This window comes from Gorilla gorilla, chromosome 16 (assembly GCF_029281585.2).
Source record: "Gorilla gorilla gorilla isolate KB3781 chromosome 16, NHGRI_mGorGor1-v2.1_pri, whole genome shotgun sequence".
Taxonomy (NCBI): Eukaryota; Metazoa; Chordata; class Mammalia; order Primates; family Hominidae; genus Gorilla; species Gorilla gorilla.
In genome coordinates, this window is record NC_073240.2 from 53,084,815 (window position 1) to 53,100,441 (window position 15,627).

General features: G+C 40.1%; 1 protein-coding gene across 6 annotated transcripts in view; it reads right to left on the reverse strand.

Annotated features, from left to right (window-relative positions):
* MYO5A (myosin VA) overlaps positions 1-15,627 on the reverse strand; it is a 228,319-nt gene that overhangs the window by 11,560 nt on the left and 201,132 nt on the right. For all 6 annotated transcript variants that reach the window (XM_055363022.2, XM_055363025.2, XM_055363024.2 and 3 more), the window contains 5 exons: positions 11,474-11,620; positions 9,012-9,166; positions 4,529-4,618; positions 2,545-2,695; positions 259-541 (listed from right to left, as the gene is read on the reverse strand). In XM_055363022.2, coding sequence (XP_055218997.1) covers positions 259-541; positions 2,545-2,695; positions 4,529-4,618; positions 9,012-9,166; positions 11,474-11,620 — 826 coding nt within the window. The remainder of the gene's footprint in view (positions 1-258; positions 542-2,544; positions 2,696-4,528; positions 4,619-9,011; positions 9,167-11,473; positions 11,621-15,627) is intronic.

Sequence of the window (15,627 nt, forward strand, 5' to 3'; positions counted from 1 at the left end):
CTTCACAGTGGAAAAGGGTTTCCTATCAAGAATGTGAAGAACCTGTTGGCAGGGTACAGACAGGGAGCAATAATGAGATGTGGTGAAATCCAGCCAGGCAAGGGAAAGTGGCTCCGTGCCAGTTTCTTCCTTGCTGCTTGGCCGCATGGCACCAGACATGAGATGCAAGAACTGAAAACAAGTCATCAGCTCTCCACAACCCTGGCAGGCCAGCTGGGCAACAAAAAGAGGCTGTCGCAGGTGTTGGCATTTGCTCACCTGATCTGCATGCCTTTACTCCAGGAGCACATGTCCTTCCGCAGGAGAAGATTGTTCAGGGTGATGGCCCCTATGATGTAGAACATCTGCTTGACCACCTGCTTGATCAGTTCAGGGTCCATGCCATGCTGACACATGACCGAGTGGAAGGAGTTGAGCTGCCGGAGGATGGAGTCCAGTGTGTAGGTGCCCTCATCGGCGATACTGGAGGTTCGCTTTCTCAACCCTGTGGGCTTCACCCCAGACACGCCCTGAATCGTTTCATGTTCCAGCATGCCTGAGACTGCAGGAGTATTTCAGCTGTTAGAGGAGATGATGTGGAAGGGAACCTTTCATGTGCACACATCCATGTGCACAAACACATGCACATTCAACTTAGGAAAATTAGCTTGGCACGGTGGCTCATGCCTGTAATCCCAGCACTTTGGGAGGCCGCCGAGGTGGGTGGATCACTGGAGGCCAGGAGTTCAAGACCAGCCTGGCCAGCATAAGGAAACCCCGTCTCTATTGAAAATACAAAAATTAGCCAGGCGTGGTAGCGTGTGCCTGTAATCCCAGCTACTCAGAAGGCTGAGGCAGGACAATCACTTGAACTTGGGAGGCAAAGGCTGCAGTGAGCTGAGACCACACATCTGGGCTCCAGGCTGGGTGACAGAGAGAGACTCCATCTCAAAAAAGAAAAAAATGATCTGGGTGCCAAAATAGAGGGAAAAGGAACTTCACTACAAAAGGGCTTCCGGATTTTAAACTTTACTGAAGGAATAATTCTTAATTGCAAAAATTTACTATGAATCTAAGTAAACTTAATGGTGTCTTTTCTAAAATAAGAAGCGTAAGAAGCAGTAGCCTTGTGATAGAACAAGTGTGTGTGTCTTGGGTGGGCTTTTGAGAGTGGTAGGTAGCAGTTTGGGTTAAGATAAGCATTCTCCATGTTATCTGAGCCCCAGAGGCAAAAACAGAAAAGCAGGGCACTGACAATCATCTTGGAGAAGACGTGGGAGAGGGGAGTGGTATGGGTCTGGAGAGCTGGGCTCTTCCTTATTCTGGGTTTCCCGCAATAGCAGTGGGCCCTTGGGCTTACCTCCATCTCCCAGAATTCGTCTTCTCACCTGTGGCCCGGCTGCTTCCCTGTTGTGCTCTCTTAGCATTTGGCTTATGCCTCCCTTAGAATGTTTCTGAGATGTCCACTCCCTGACAGCAAGCCCCTTGAGAGCAAAGGCCACGTCTGGTTCATCTTGCTATTTAATTGTGCTAAACACAGATTCCCTAGAACCGGCATGTTTGTTGTTGCTGTTAAATGACTGGGAGATGGGGGTAAGGATTTAGATTGGGGCTTCTTTGAGGTGAACTTCTTATTCAGCCAATAGAAACAGGCAAAGCAATAGAAAAACTGGCTGAAGTTGACCTTGGTATCTGTGTTACCTCCTAAATTTTCGCCAACCTAGGGTGCTTTAATGACATTTTAAGGGACATCTGAAGAAAACATTGCCATCTCCCATGGCTTCCTCAGCTTTTGATGTCTCAAATAGCTAGTTAACTGTGGCCTATGAAAGCAAAGGGAACACTATGAGCCCACAGAAGGGAAATGAAGAAGTTGTGGAAACATGGAAAATGCATGGATGGGGAAAGAAAGTGTAGCTGGAAGTAGCCTTAAGAGCCTGCTGATAGGCTGGGTGCAGTGGTTCACACCTGTAATCCCAGCACTTTGGGAGGCTGAGGTGAGTGGCTCACAAGGTCAGGAGATTGAGACCATCCTGGCTAACACGGTGAAACCCCGTCTCTACTAAAAATGCAAAAAATTAACTGGGCGTGGTGGCAGGCACCTGTAGTCCCAGCTACACGGGAGGCTGAGGCAGGAGAATAGCGTGAACCTGGGAGGCAGAGCTTGCAGTGAGCTGAGATTGCGCCACTGCACTCCAGCCTGGGCGACAGAGCGAGACTCCGTCTCAAATAAAAAAGGGAGCCTGCTGATAATTTGCCGGAAGATAACAATGTTTGGTAACTTAAGACAATTTTTTAAAATTCAATGCATTAAACTGAATTTAAACAGTAAACATTAGGGAAGGAAACCATATACTACTGTTTCAGTCTTGTGGAAACAGTGATTTCGATGTATCCCAGTTAACTATGGCTGGGTTTCTGAGATTCCTCGGCTAATTTTAGCCCTGTATCTTACTACTTTATGCTCCCCAAATGAATACCTGCCCTGAAACATGTGCCACTGGTGGCTACTTATTGATGGGCATGAATGATAGGCTGCAATGCCCAGTGGGGCCCTGGCCTTACCAATCATTGGCTGAAGGATGTTCTCTAACACCCGCACGAGCTGCTGGTAGATCTGAATGGCCAAGTCACTCAGCACCTGCCGATACTCAGCCAGGTCAAAATTGGTGAGGCAGTGTTCATTCTGGCGAGATGTGTTGTGCTTCATAAAGCCCTAGAGTCATAAGGCAAAGTTAATGATACACATGAAGTAACCTGTCTCTTCAGTTTAACTATCTCCAATTTGATCAGCATCTTCATGCTCTTTTCTGCTCTGTCCAAGGAGCTTCCCCGCTAATGCCAGGACTGACATTCTCAAATGCTGATGTGTGTTTGTTTGCTTCCATCATAACCCCTCCAGTTCTTACTAGCTTTTGAACAATACCTTAACTTGGCAACCTAGCATTTAAGTCTTCCCAATAGCAATGTCAATGAAGCAAATTGGAGGAACTTAACTAAAAAAAAAAAAAAAAAAAAGAGTGTTTCACTTCTGAAACAGCAGGTTTACTGTCAAACACTAAATTATCTCTTAACTTCAGTTCATTATAGTCCTATTCTTAAAAACTACACCCAAAGGACATATATAATCTTGAAATAGACCAATTTCTACAGAGACTAGTGAATACATACAAAAAGTTCCCTTTACTCTATTTCGTAGTACCCACACCTTGGTCTTCAGTCAGAGGTTAGAAGGGAATCTTTGGTGGTATCTGTTAAAATGGAACTGAATGGGCGGCGCTTCTTCCAGTCACTTTGCAGTTTAACACGTTGCTTGCCTGATGCAACGTGATAAAGGCAAGTGCTTACTCTGAGGATTCTGCCCACAGCCAAGCATCTGCCTCCTTACCACCTACTTAATGACTGGTCTGAAAGTGGGGACTGACAGGATGCAGTCAACGACCCCTCTGAGGGATTCTGGTCTGTTGGCCCCATCTTCTCAGGGACTAGGCGTTGCTCATCTCTGTGTTTCCCATCATCTGCCTGTCAGTGCTCAGGAAGTGCCGCTGGGCACCTTCTCTGCTGCCCTCCTGGCAAAGGGATGGGAGGCATGGAGGGCAGTTGGCTAGGGTCATGGGCCCTCAGCGATGCCAGACCCAGGATCCCAGCTCTGCTCCTTGTGGCCAAGAGAACTTGGGCAAATCAATGAGCCCCAGTGAGCCTTGGCTTCCTCATCTGTAAAACTGGACTATAATTCCTACCTCACAGAGATGCTGTAAGAATTAATGATCATAAATAACACCATATACAGTAAGTGCTGTCTGACACATACTAAAGCAGCCCTTAATAGTCATTATTAATATTCTACATAGTTTTGAAATATTTGAAGTCTATCAAACAACTAATGAACATATCCCCACAAACAAAAACAATAGAGTTTTTTTGGACAAATCGAAAGACATGATTTTTGATCACCTTTTTTTTTTTTTAGAGTTAAAGGATTTTAAGGTCCTCTTATTGTCCAAGAGTATTAATATTAAATTTTTCTTTTTTTTTATATACTTTAAGTTTTAGGGTACATGTGCACAACGTGCAGGTTAGTTACATATGCATACATGTGCCATGTTGGTGTGCTGCATCCATTAACTCGTCATTTAACATTAGGTATATCTCCCAATGCCATCCCTCCCCCCGATTTTTGATCACCTTTTAATGTATTGTGGCAAGCCAAAATTGATTAATTTCTTTAAATAGTTCACTATTTTGATATTAGCTCTTGAAATGCCCACTAAAACATACTGACAAAAAGTTTTACTTCTGGTAACTATTCACTGACCAATGCTTATTTTATTTTTCTCTATGCTTTCTCACAATGTAAAGAAGAAACTGTCATTCTCCAAATCACTGCTTCATAGATAGTGAACATCAAACAAAGCAAGAACTTCCAAGCCACCTCTGAATTTGGGTTCCTAAATAAAGAAATGGTTAAACATTTTGTGCTTTTACATTTTTTCCTTAAAAAGGTCAGAGAAAGTATAGCATGCTGGTTTTGTAATCAAGGTTTTCTCACCTCTTCTCCACTGTACTGTTTCAAGCAGTGCAAAAATCGGCATGTGTTAGAGAGCCAGAAGGAGACGGTTTCAAAATCATCACCTCTTTTCTGAAAGAGAGAATAAGTCTAAACTTGCCTTTTCCTTAGGGAAATAACAACCTAAAAAAAATTGAACAGATACCAAAAGACCCATTTCTTTCAGTTACCATTATAAACAATTATAAAAATAAATCACATTGCAGTTGTAAAGTCTTATGTCATTGCTAGCAGAATGTCAGCGACCAGGTCCATCAGTTTGTTGCTTTGCTTGCCATTCACTTTTTTGGCATAGAAAATTAAACTGATGCGAATTTAGCTGTTCCTTTAAGCAGAAAAAAATTCACCCGGCTGGGCGCGGTGGCTCACACCTGTAATCCCAGCACTTTGGGAGGCCGAGGCAGATGGATCGCCTGAGGTCAGGAGTTGGAGACCAGCCTGGCCAACATGGCGAAACCCCGTCTCTACTAAAAATACAAAAATTAGCTGGGTGTAGTGGCATATGCCTGTAATCCCAGCAACTTGGGATGCTGAGGTAGGAGAATCACTTAAATCCGGGAGGCGGAGATTGTAGTGAGCCAGGATTGCACCACTGCACTCCAGCCTAGAGACAGAATGAGACTCTGTCTCAAAAAAAAAAAAAAAAAAAAAAAAAAATCACCCAGCTACAGCTAGCCCAAATTCATGTCCCCCGTGGGGTTAATGATGGGAATCAGAACTAAAAGCAGAAAGAGGAATACCAAATATTGTGATAAAGAATATGAAAAAGAATTTGAAGCACTTAAACCCAGACTAGATTAAAAATCTTGTTAAGGGTAAGATAAAATTCTGAGCTGTGAATCCAGAAATGAGAAGAAGGAAGTCCTGAGCTGGGCAGTACAGTCAGGGGAAAGCTGGTTGGCTCTTCACCAGGACTGGGCCACCGTGGCAGGAAGAAGAGAGACTCATTGTGCCTGAAAAAGATGTGAGGGCTGGGAATAATTCCCAGGGGCTTCATGGCAGACATACTTGGAAGGACTATGCATTTGTAAACTAAACCATTTGGATGAACTAATCCCAGTTTGTATATGGGAAGTCACAGAAATATCAATGTTTGCCTGCACTTTTTCTCAGAAAACCTTGCAAAGGAAAACCAAAATAGTTTACCTAGGACAGGTGCCTAGCATTAAATGGTCTTAGAAGCTAATTTTTTTTTTTTGCATGAAATCATTTATTCCTATAACTCTACTACTATATCACAACAAAACCCAGGTTCTTAGAAGCTGTATGAGAATATCTGCCTTTGGTTTCTTAGTAGCGGCTTTATGCAGTAAAAGTGCACAGGATATATCATGGGGAAAGATGGGTTTCTCATTATATCATTTTTTTTTACGTAAATAAAATCACCTTTTTAAGAAAGTACAAAACGCCCTTAAATTTTGTAGAATATTCCCCTAAAAAGACTTTAAGAAAAAAATCCTAGAGGATATCAAACCTAACTAAGTCTTTTCAGCTGAGACAGAATTACTGAGTTCAGGTCCTGACTTTACCACTAAGTAAATATCTGAAAGACCTAGGTATATAGTCTTCCAGTGTAGGAGGATTGTGAATAAAATAAATTAAATTAATTATTTACTGCCAGTAAATACAATTTTATTGCTTTCCCAAACACAGAAAATCATCCTATAGCTTAAGTGTAGATTTGACTAAAAATAACTCTGCCTCTTCCAAAAATCTGGATTACAACTGTTCCTAGTGGAGGCTCTGGGCTAAACTGACAAAGACAATGAATGCAGATTGGGAAACTGTGCTGGTCACTGTCGGGCTATGGGAGAGTGTCACTAAAGCACCAATCTAGACTGTCTTCACTGACGTCTACACAAGTCAAACTGCAGAGATCCTCAGAATAGTACCAGCTGGATGTAACGGCACCTATACTGAAGAGTTACCAGATAAAGGTGATTAAAACCTAAGGAGAAGACTTCATTCTAGAAATAATCCAGCATCTGTTTTCATTAGTGGGCTCTAGCCTTTGCTAAGCCCCCCACTTTTTTTTTTTTTTTTTTTTTTGAGACAGAGACTCTTGCCCAGGCTGGAGTGCAGTGGCGTGATCATGGCTCACTGCAGCTTTGACCTCACAGGCTCGAGCGATCATCCTACCTCACCTTCCCAAGTAGCTGGGACTAAAGGAACATGCCACCATGCTGGGCTAATTTTTTTGTTTTATAGAGACAAGGTCTCGCAATGTTGTCAGGGTTGGTCTCAAACTCCTGGGCTCAAGCAATCCTCCCGCCTCTGCCTCCCAAAGTGCTGGGATTACAGGTGTGAGCCACAGCACCCAGCCCACTTTTAAACAAAATAACTCAACAAATACAATTTGAACACTAAGGGTATCCTCTGTCCACATGAAAATGAGATACTCTATATTACTTCAAAATAAAAGAACATTTGCTTCTTTGGAAATTAAAAAAAATATTAAAATAGAATGCCAACTCTTTACCTAAGAGGTTACTAGATTGAGTTTGCCGAAGTAGTATTTTTTGCAATAAACAAGCTGTATTTGATCAAAATTAATAAATCCATGTTAGTTCCTACTCTATCCCATAGAGAAAACAAGTTGAACTCAAAGCTATTTGCAGTTTTTGATTTATTAGAAATGATCATAAGCTAAAAACTGTATGGATTCTCTGCATATCTTTGGCTAGTTATGCTGCTTAGGGCCGATGGCAAAAAACCAGTTGCCAAAGTTGAAACAGGTATGCAACACAAACATACGATTCAAAACTGGGATGTGAGACAAATGCACTTTAATTTTAAATGGTATTAAAGAGTGTTGTGTTCTAGTGCCCACTCATTTTTAATCTTTACAGAATTTGGTACAATAGTCAAACCAGATAAGTATCTTCTTGCAATTATTAAGAGAGAAAGAAAACTTTATGATTTAGTTTTTTCTCTCTCTAGGAGTTGGCCTAAGAAGTAGCAAAACTTGTAGTTTATCTAAGTACAATATTGCATCAACACACTAAAAATAAAATGAATTATGTTGGGAAGACATTCATCAATTTTTAAATGTTAAATCTTTAGAAACTCCATGCTTTAGTAACCACTGTAGAATGTTAACTACAGAAAGTATCTGCACAATAGGGACCAACAGAGAACCAGCATTTATCAAAAGTTCGCTCCCCAGGGCTGAGGGAGGGAGGAATGGGGAGTTAGTGTTTAATGGGTACTGTGTTTCAGTTGGGGAGAATGAAAAAGCTCTGGAGATGGATGATGGTGATGGCTGTGCAACAATGTGAACACACTTAATGCCACGTAGCTGTACACTTAAAAATGGTGAATATGGCAAATTTTATGTTATGTATGTTTTACCTAATTTTTTTTTAAGTTCATAAAAGAAGTCTTAGATTTGAAAGAGTCCACTGGCATGTTGACTATCCACTTATCTTTACCCTAAAAGCTCTCGTTAAGTTTGATAATCTGAAAGCAAAGTACCTGGAACATATGATCTTAGCTCCTCACAGCAACACTGAGTTAAAACTAAGCCTGTGCTCACTGTTTCTCTGGAGTCAAGAGAGGGATTATGCAAGGTGACTCAGTGACTACTGAGTTGTGTAGGCTTTCTGCTCAGTTATATAACTTGGCTGTCTCTTCTCTGATTAGCATCTGTGTGTTGCTTCCCACATGGAACCAGGCATTTTAGGTAACAGGGAAAATTATGGGGTGAGGTGGAGAAAAAGTTGGAAGAAAAATTGTAATGTTTTATCAGACATCTTTTTATATGAATGAGCCATATCTTAAACTTATTTAACATCTATTTTAATTTCAGCATCACGTTCCCTGTATATATGAACTCTACTAAATATTGTTTAGTTCTAAGTAAAACCTCAAACTATATCTGTCCATGAATAAACTTAGTTTACTGCACAATTAAAATGCAGTTATGTCAAGTTAATTTTGATTACTGTTCAACTTGAGCCCTGTTTTGAAAGAAGCCAGATAGACATGTTCAAGGAAGAATGTTTCTTCCAGTGGAAGTTTTCACTCAAGACTGAAAAGTGGCTGGGTGCAGTGGCTCACACCTGTAATCTCAGTATTTTGGGAAGTTGAAGGGGGAGGATCACTTGAGCCTAGGAACTGGAGACCAGCCTGGGCAACATAGTGAGACCCTGTCTCTACAAAACATAAAAAATTAGCTGGGCATGGTGGTGTACAACTGTGGGCTCAGATACTTGGGAGGCTGAGCTGAGAGGATTGCTTGAGCCTGGGATTGCACTGGGGCTGCAGTCAGCTGAGATTGCACTACTGTACTTCAGCCTAGGTGACACAGCAAAACCCTGTCTCAAAATAGATAGGTAAGTAAATAAAAATCGGAAAGTTTTAATAACAAGCAACTTAGCTAAACTCTAAGGAAGGAAGATCAATCTGTGCAGATTCTGTCATCATTAACAATTCATGATGAGAATTTTGTTGAACAGGAACTGACCTTCAATACTTTTTTGATGCTGTTAATTGTTGATGTTAGCAACGACCTTACTTTCTGATCATCATTCAGGTAGTCAGCATGTCGAACACACATGAACAGGATATATGCTGGTAATCCTGGAATCAAATTGACTGCTACACCACGTGGCTTCAGTTCTAAAAAAGAAAAAATAATAATTTTATATAACATGGAAAATTTTCACGAGGCATGCATTGTGAGATATAAAAACACAGTTGTCATGTAAGAGTTCAATCATTCAAGGTAAGTAGGTAATATAAAAAGTGTATTTTAATAGCTCTTTAAGTAGAAAAATTCTGGAGTGTGGGGCATGTCCATATAATGACAACTCCCAAACTGATATCTCCTGCGCTGACTTTTCCCTTGAATTCCAGTCTCACTATCAACTACCTTCTTGACAACTCTGCTCAGGCACATGAAACTAAGCCTCTCCCAAACCAAATTCTTGCTTCTCTAAGGAACCTACTTTTTTGGAAGTTGCCCCCATCTGAGTAAATAAATAGCAGCTCCAGTCTTCCAGTATCCTAGATTACAAACCTCATCCTCATTTTTGACTCCTTTCTTTTCTCATACCACATATCCAATCCATCAAGAAACCCTGTTGGCTCTATCTACAAAATACATCCAAAATCCAGCTACTTCTCACTGCTTCTACCAGCTACAGATGTCCCATGGAGGCCACCATCATCTCCTGCTGGGCTGCTGCAATAGCTCCCTAACTGGCCTCCCTAATTCATCTCTCGCTCCCCAGTACTGCATTTTCCATACAACAATCAGGGCCATTCTTTTGGAAAATGTTGGTCAGATCACGTCACTCTTGTTCTGAGAATCCTCCAAGCAGCTTCTCATGTCATGCATTTATAAAAGCCAAAATCCTCACCATAGCATAGGATCTGGCCCTATTCCCCTTCCCCACTCCAGCTCACTCTGCTCCAAATGGGTCTCCTTGCTGTTGGTTAAACATGCCAGGTATGCTCCCTGCCCTGGGCCTACGTGCTTACTGTTTTTCTGCCTTGAATGTTCTTTCCTCAGATATTAGCATGACTTGTTAGCTTACTTCCTTTGGTGTCTGTCCAAAGATCACCTTACCAAAGAGTGTTTCCTGACAATTTTACACAAACCAGTATACCTGCCTTCACTCTTTATTCTTTTTACTCCATCATATATTTGTTTATTTTATTTTCTTTATTTCTCCCCTGGAATGTAAACTCTGTAAGACTGGGTACTTCACTTTGCTCATTACCTAGAAAATGCTTGGCACATGATAAGAGTTCATTAAACATTTGCTGAATTGATAAATCTGTTAATTCTATGCTTAAAAACCAGTGGCTCCTTAACATTTTTGCTAAATGAAATTCATGTTGAAACTTAAGCACCTGTGCAACTATATATAGGACTAAGTTTAATGTCAGGAACATTCCATCAGGTATAAGTGCCAATCACATTGCTGTCACCCTGGCACCTGGCGGGAGGAATGCTGTGCAAAGGCTGAAAGGAGAGATTTTTAGGATTTTCACTTCACAACTTACGGTGTGTACACTCTAATCATTTACCACCACCCTCTAAAAAGTTTTCTTGTAAAGCCAGTGGGCTCAGACCCAATCTTAAAGGCAGTGTGCTGCCCTGAAATGCTTCTTCCACTCTCATCTCATTTATTCTGTCCATTCCTTCCTTTGTTAGAATCTTTTCCTTTTTTTGTTTCTTCCCTATTATTACACTGCCGTCCTTGACCTATTTAGTTGCAAACCTTTCTAGGGGAGTAAGGAAAAACTGAAATTCAGGAACCTAAACGGCCTAGAGCAGTTGTGCTCAACTGTGGTTACACTTCAGAATCCCTTAAGAAGCTTTTTATTATTTTTGAGAAAGACTCTTGCTGTGTAGCCCAGGGTGGAGTGCAGTGGTATAATCACAGCTCACTGTAGTCTTGAACTCCTGGGCTTACATGATCCTCCCATCTCAGCCTTTTGAGCAGCTAGGACTACAGGCATGTACCACCTCGCCTGGGTAATTTTTTTTTTTTTTTGGAGAGATGCGGTCTTGCTATTTTCCCGAGGCTGGCCTTGAGGGTTTTTTTTTTTTTCTTTTTTTTTTTTTAAAGTACTAGACATTGCCAGGCTCTTCTCTCTAGAGATTTTGATTTAACTGGGCAAGAGGGAGAGAGATACATCAGTATGGTTCAAAGCTTCCAGGTGATTCTAATGTGCAGCCAAGGCTGAGAAGACCTGATCTTGAGCAATCCTTGTAGATGGGTCTGAGGCATGTGTCCCTGCAGTTGGACTGAAAGTGCTTGGTGTGGTCAGAACACTACTGCAGCACTAGAATACATGGTATGTGATGATGACTAATGAAACCTACGCTGAATATCTCAAAAATTAGTGACTAGTTTTTCCCACCATTAACCCATGTGCCAGAAGGAACTTTTATCCAATGCAGAAAATACTTGCCCAGAATCAGGTTCTTAACAAGTTTTTGCTCATCCTCCTTCTTGTATTCCAGCATCCCTTGGAAATCCTTTTCTTTCCTGGGAATGTTGACTGGTCGGATGGGTTCATCAATGATCTGTCCTGGGGATATGTTCTCCATCTGGCCCACTTTATGAGAAGTAAGAAAGGAGGAGAAAATGTTTTCCATATAAAAAACATGAGAGGTCTCCAAGTTCCTATAATTTTGAATGCATTCTACAACAACCGAAACTTGCCATATTTGCCACTTAATTGCCTTCTCTTAAAATAATTTTTTTCTCTTAAAATTGGGTGAACAGATGGCAAAATTATATGGTAATCTTACTCTGAAAGCCACTCCTGCCTAACTGTAAATTAACATCAAATAACCTTACATGATTCAAAACTTTTTTTTATGTAATAAGGCTTACTTTGTAATAAGATTAAATGTCCAAAAAGTAAGTGGTTTAACAGATTTGTTAATTAATTGATACTAATCAGAAATGGTTAAACATATTTTGACTTTAATTCACAGGAGGAACAATCAATATCCTACAAAGGGGCAGAAGGAGCAGAAACAATTCCCCCTTGCTCTTGGCTCAATGACTTTAGCCATTAAAAGCAAAAGAACATTTACTTTAAATGTATCATTACAATCAGTTCAAAACACATACAGATAGCTGGTAGAAGAGTGTTTCTTCATACCACTTGGTCCAAAATGTATTATTTTTCACAAAGGCCTCATATGGCAAAGACCTAATTTTCTCCTGCCATCCTCATTCCCAGAGAAATCATGAACAGATAAACCATCTCTATGTAGTATGATTTCCTAAATGTTATTATTTTTTGTTTATTTCTTTTTAATAGAATGTTAAAAATTCTACTTATAAAGTTGCAATCAATGAAGTACAACCACTGGTTTACAATGCTTTCAGATGTTAAAAATAGTCACTATTGTCAAGGGCAGCAGCTAGAGAATTATGCTAAAGGTTAAAAAAAAAAGTCTCCAATTTCATCTCAAAATTGAGACTTGAGTGGGAAATCCAACAAAAAGTAAAGGGACATATGAGTTACCACAGCCACTGTGGAGATACACGCCAGTAACCAGGTTTTTTATCCTTTTATCTACAAGGAGGGAGAGTGGTTAAGAGATTTGTTTAAGGGCAGATTAAGTTTGAGTTCTGAGATTGCTGTCAAACAAAATGCAGATCAGATGCAAAAACATTAGAAAGCTTAATATTGCTGACTCCACAAGGTGTCAGTAGTGCTTCTTGTGTCACTCCGGGTAATTTCCTGGGTTAGTTCTGAGAAGCCAGTCCCGCAGGAAGAGGTTATCACAGAGAACATCAGTACCTGCCAGTGCTCTTGCTTATGTGGCATGGAGCCTGGTGACACACCGTCCACCTCATGCTGCAGCAGCACACACTGGGACTATCAGCGCTGAAAATCTGGTTTAGGTGAAGTCACCACCATCCAGCAACACTATGATATCTAAAGAGTGGTCAGATTGCGATTGGACAGATCAGGGCTATGGCCATCTCCCATAATCTAGTTTTTCATATGCATGATCCAGTATGAAAGCCACGGGACTAACTCTAAAGTATATTCTTCCATGCAAGAGAAAAGGAGACTCAAACTGTTTGGTTTTACATAATTTCTGGTGTCAGTTTAAACACAACACCACAAGGACCTCTGAAGCAGCACACAGTGGCCTCTACAGATCATAAACCTGCAGCTGCATGTAAAAAACAAAATTATAAAACCCCTGCCATCTATGCCACTAGTAACTTTTAAGCCGCATGTACAATTCCAAAAGGGGAAACTGGGAGAAAACAAGTTCAACATACTAGGTTTATCAATAAATGCACATATTTGGACTCCATGTAACCCAAAGAGCATTATTTTAAACCCACTGATTTATCAAATCTATGATGCTATCGGTTATGAAATACAGTATTTTATGTAACACTAAAAAAATTGCCAACTAAACTATAACCCATCAACAATTGTAAGATACACCCCAATTTCAGAGATGTTGAAATGGGAAACACTGCATCTCAGAATTTGTGAAATACAATGGATATTTTTACTAAGAAAGTTTATGTTTTAAAAGGAAGCTTCACCTTCCTTTTGCAAAATCTCTAACCAGGATATTTTTGGTACTGTATAAAAATGTCAGATAGAATGTGCCATACTCTCACTAAAAACTTTCTCTCTGCCTCTGAATTCTCCCTAGGGACTTAAGTCTTTGCAAAGCTCACAAATGAAATTTAGATGTCAGTTCAACATAACCTTGATTGATTTAGCAATATTATCTACTAATTAAAATAAAATGTTGGCCGGGCACAGTGACTCATACCTATAATTGGAGCACTTTGGGAGGCCAAGGCGGGCAGATCACCTGAGTTCAGGAGTTCAAGACCACCCTGACCAACATGGAGAAACCCCATCTCTACTAAAAATACAAAAAATTAGCCGGGCATGGTGGTACATGCCTGTAATCCCAGCTACTTGGGAGGCTGAGGCAGGAGAATCGCTTGAACCTCGGAGGCAGAGGTTGCAGTGAGCCGAGATCACGCCACTGCACTCCAGCCTGAGTGATGAAAGCCAAACTCCATCTCAATAAATAAATAAATAAAGAGGCAACTAGCTAAGCCTTTTGCCCTTCCACCTTCTGCCATGTAAGAACACAGAGTTCGTCCCCTTCAGAGGATCCAGCAACAAGGCACCTGCCATCTTGGAAGCAGAAACCAGACCCTCTGAACTTGCCAGTGTCTTGACCCTTCAGAACTGTGAGAAATAAATTTCTGTTCTTTATAAATCACCCAGTCTCAAGTACTTTGTTATAGCAGCACAAAGGGACTGAGGAGCCCAGTGATCCATTCTTCTAGTAAGACCTGAACAAAGACTCTAGTTTCATTTTCTAGATTCTTTATAAACTTGAGGGAACCTTTTTGTCTTCAAAAAGGAAAGAAAATTGGAAAGTTTTTAAAAAATTTACTTTTGGCACCAGGAAGATCTTGATCTCAAGTTTGAGACAATCAGATGAATTCCTAATAAGTAGAAGATTTCTGTGGGAAAATTTGACACAAAGGAGAGAAATCAGTGGCCCTTAGAAGGTATGTGTTCTGGTCCTGCCATCTCACCTGCTGCAACCATGGGTCACTTACAGGCCTTAGTTTTTTCCTCTTATGAAATAACTAATTGATTTCTAGAATCCTTTCAGGTCTTAATTTCTTGATTCCATGAAAATTAAGATGGGTGAAAATATAGCACAAAGCATATCAAATTTTGAAACACTCTCCATTTAGCTATATAGTTTCTGCCAAAAATTATATATGCTAGCAGTTTTTTTAAAAGTCTCTGTTGGCTTTTTAAAAAGCCTCCTTAATTAAATGTAGCTTGTAGGAGGAGGCAAGAGTTGTGCTATTTTAAACCAAAAAGATTTAAGTGTGCTGCAATACATTTAAAGAAAAGTATAAGACAACGTTTAGTTATTAGAAGGTGCCTGTATTTTCTGTGTAACAGGCAGATACGAGGATGAAAAGTGTCACCTTGATTCTCTTTATTTGGGGTAGAAGCAGGTACACTGCACTCAGCAAGTGCCCAAGTCACATAAATCTATTTCATTTCATCCTCTAGATATGTATCACTTAACTCAAAATGTAACTCTTCTTAAGAACTATTATAATGTCTTTTTTGTTTGATCTATGAATTGCTATTCTAAAATGCTACTTATGGCTTTACAGCTGTCTGGATAGTTTAAATGATGATGTTGATTTCTGATTGACAATGGCTTAAGATTAGTAACATCTTAAAATAGTCTAACCCATCTCTTCAACTAAAAAATATACATATCAAAGAAAACTAATAAAAATTATGTAAAATAATGAATGGCTTTTCTGTTTATCAAAATTTACTAAAGTATGGCAAAGGAATCATTAGGAGTTGAACAAAAAAAGAATCTCACATGTTAATACACTTAAAATCTGTTTTTTTCAAACAAATACTCTGCTGTCTGATTATCATCTCATGATATAATTGGTGCAAAGTGCAAAAAGTTCTCTGAATAAAGATTTTTAAGTTCTGCTAATAGACATTACAGCTCATGTGTGTGTGTGAGTGTGTGATCTGGAGGATCAAATTTTAATGTAATA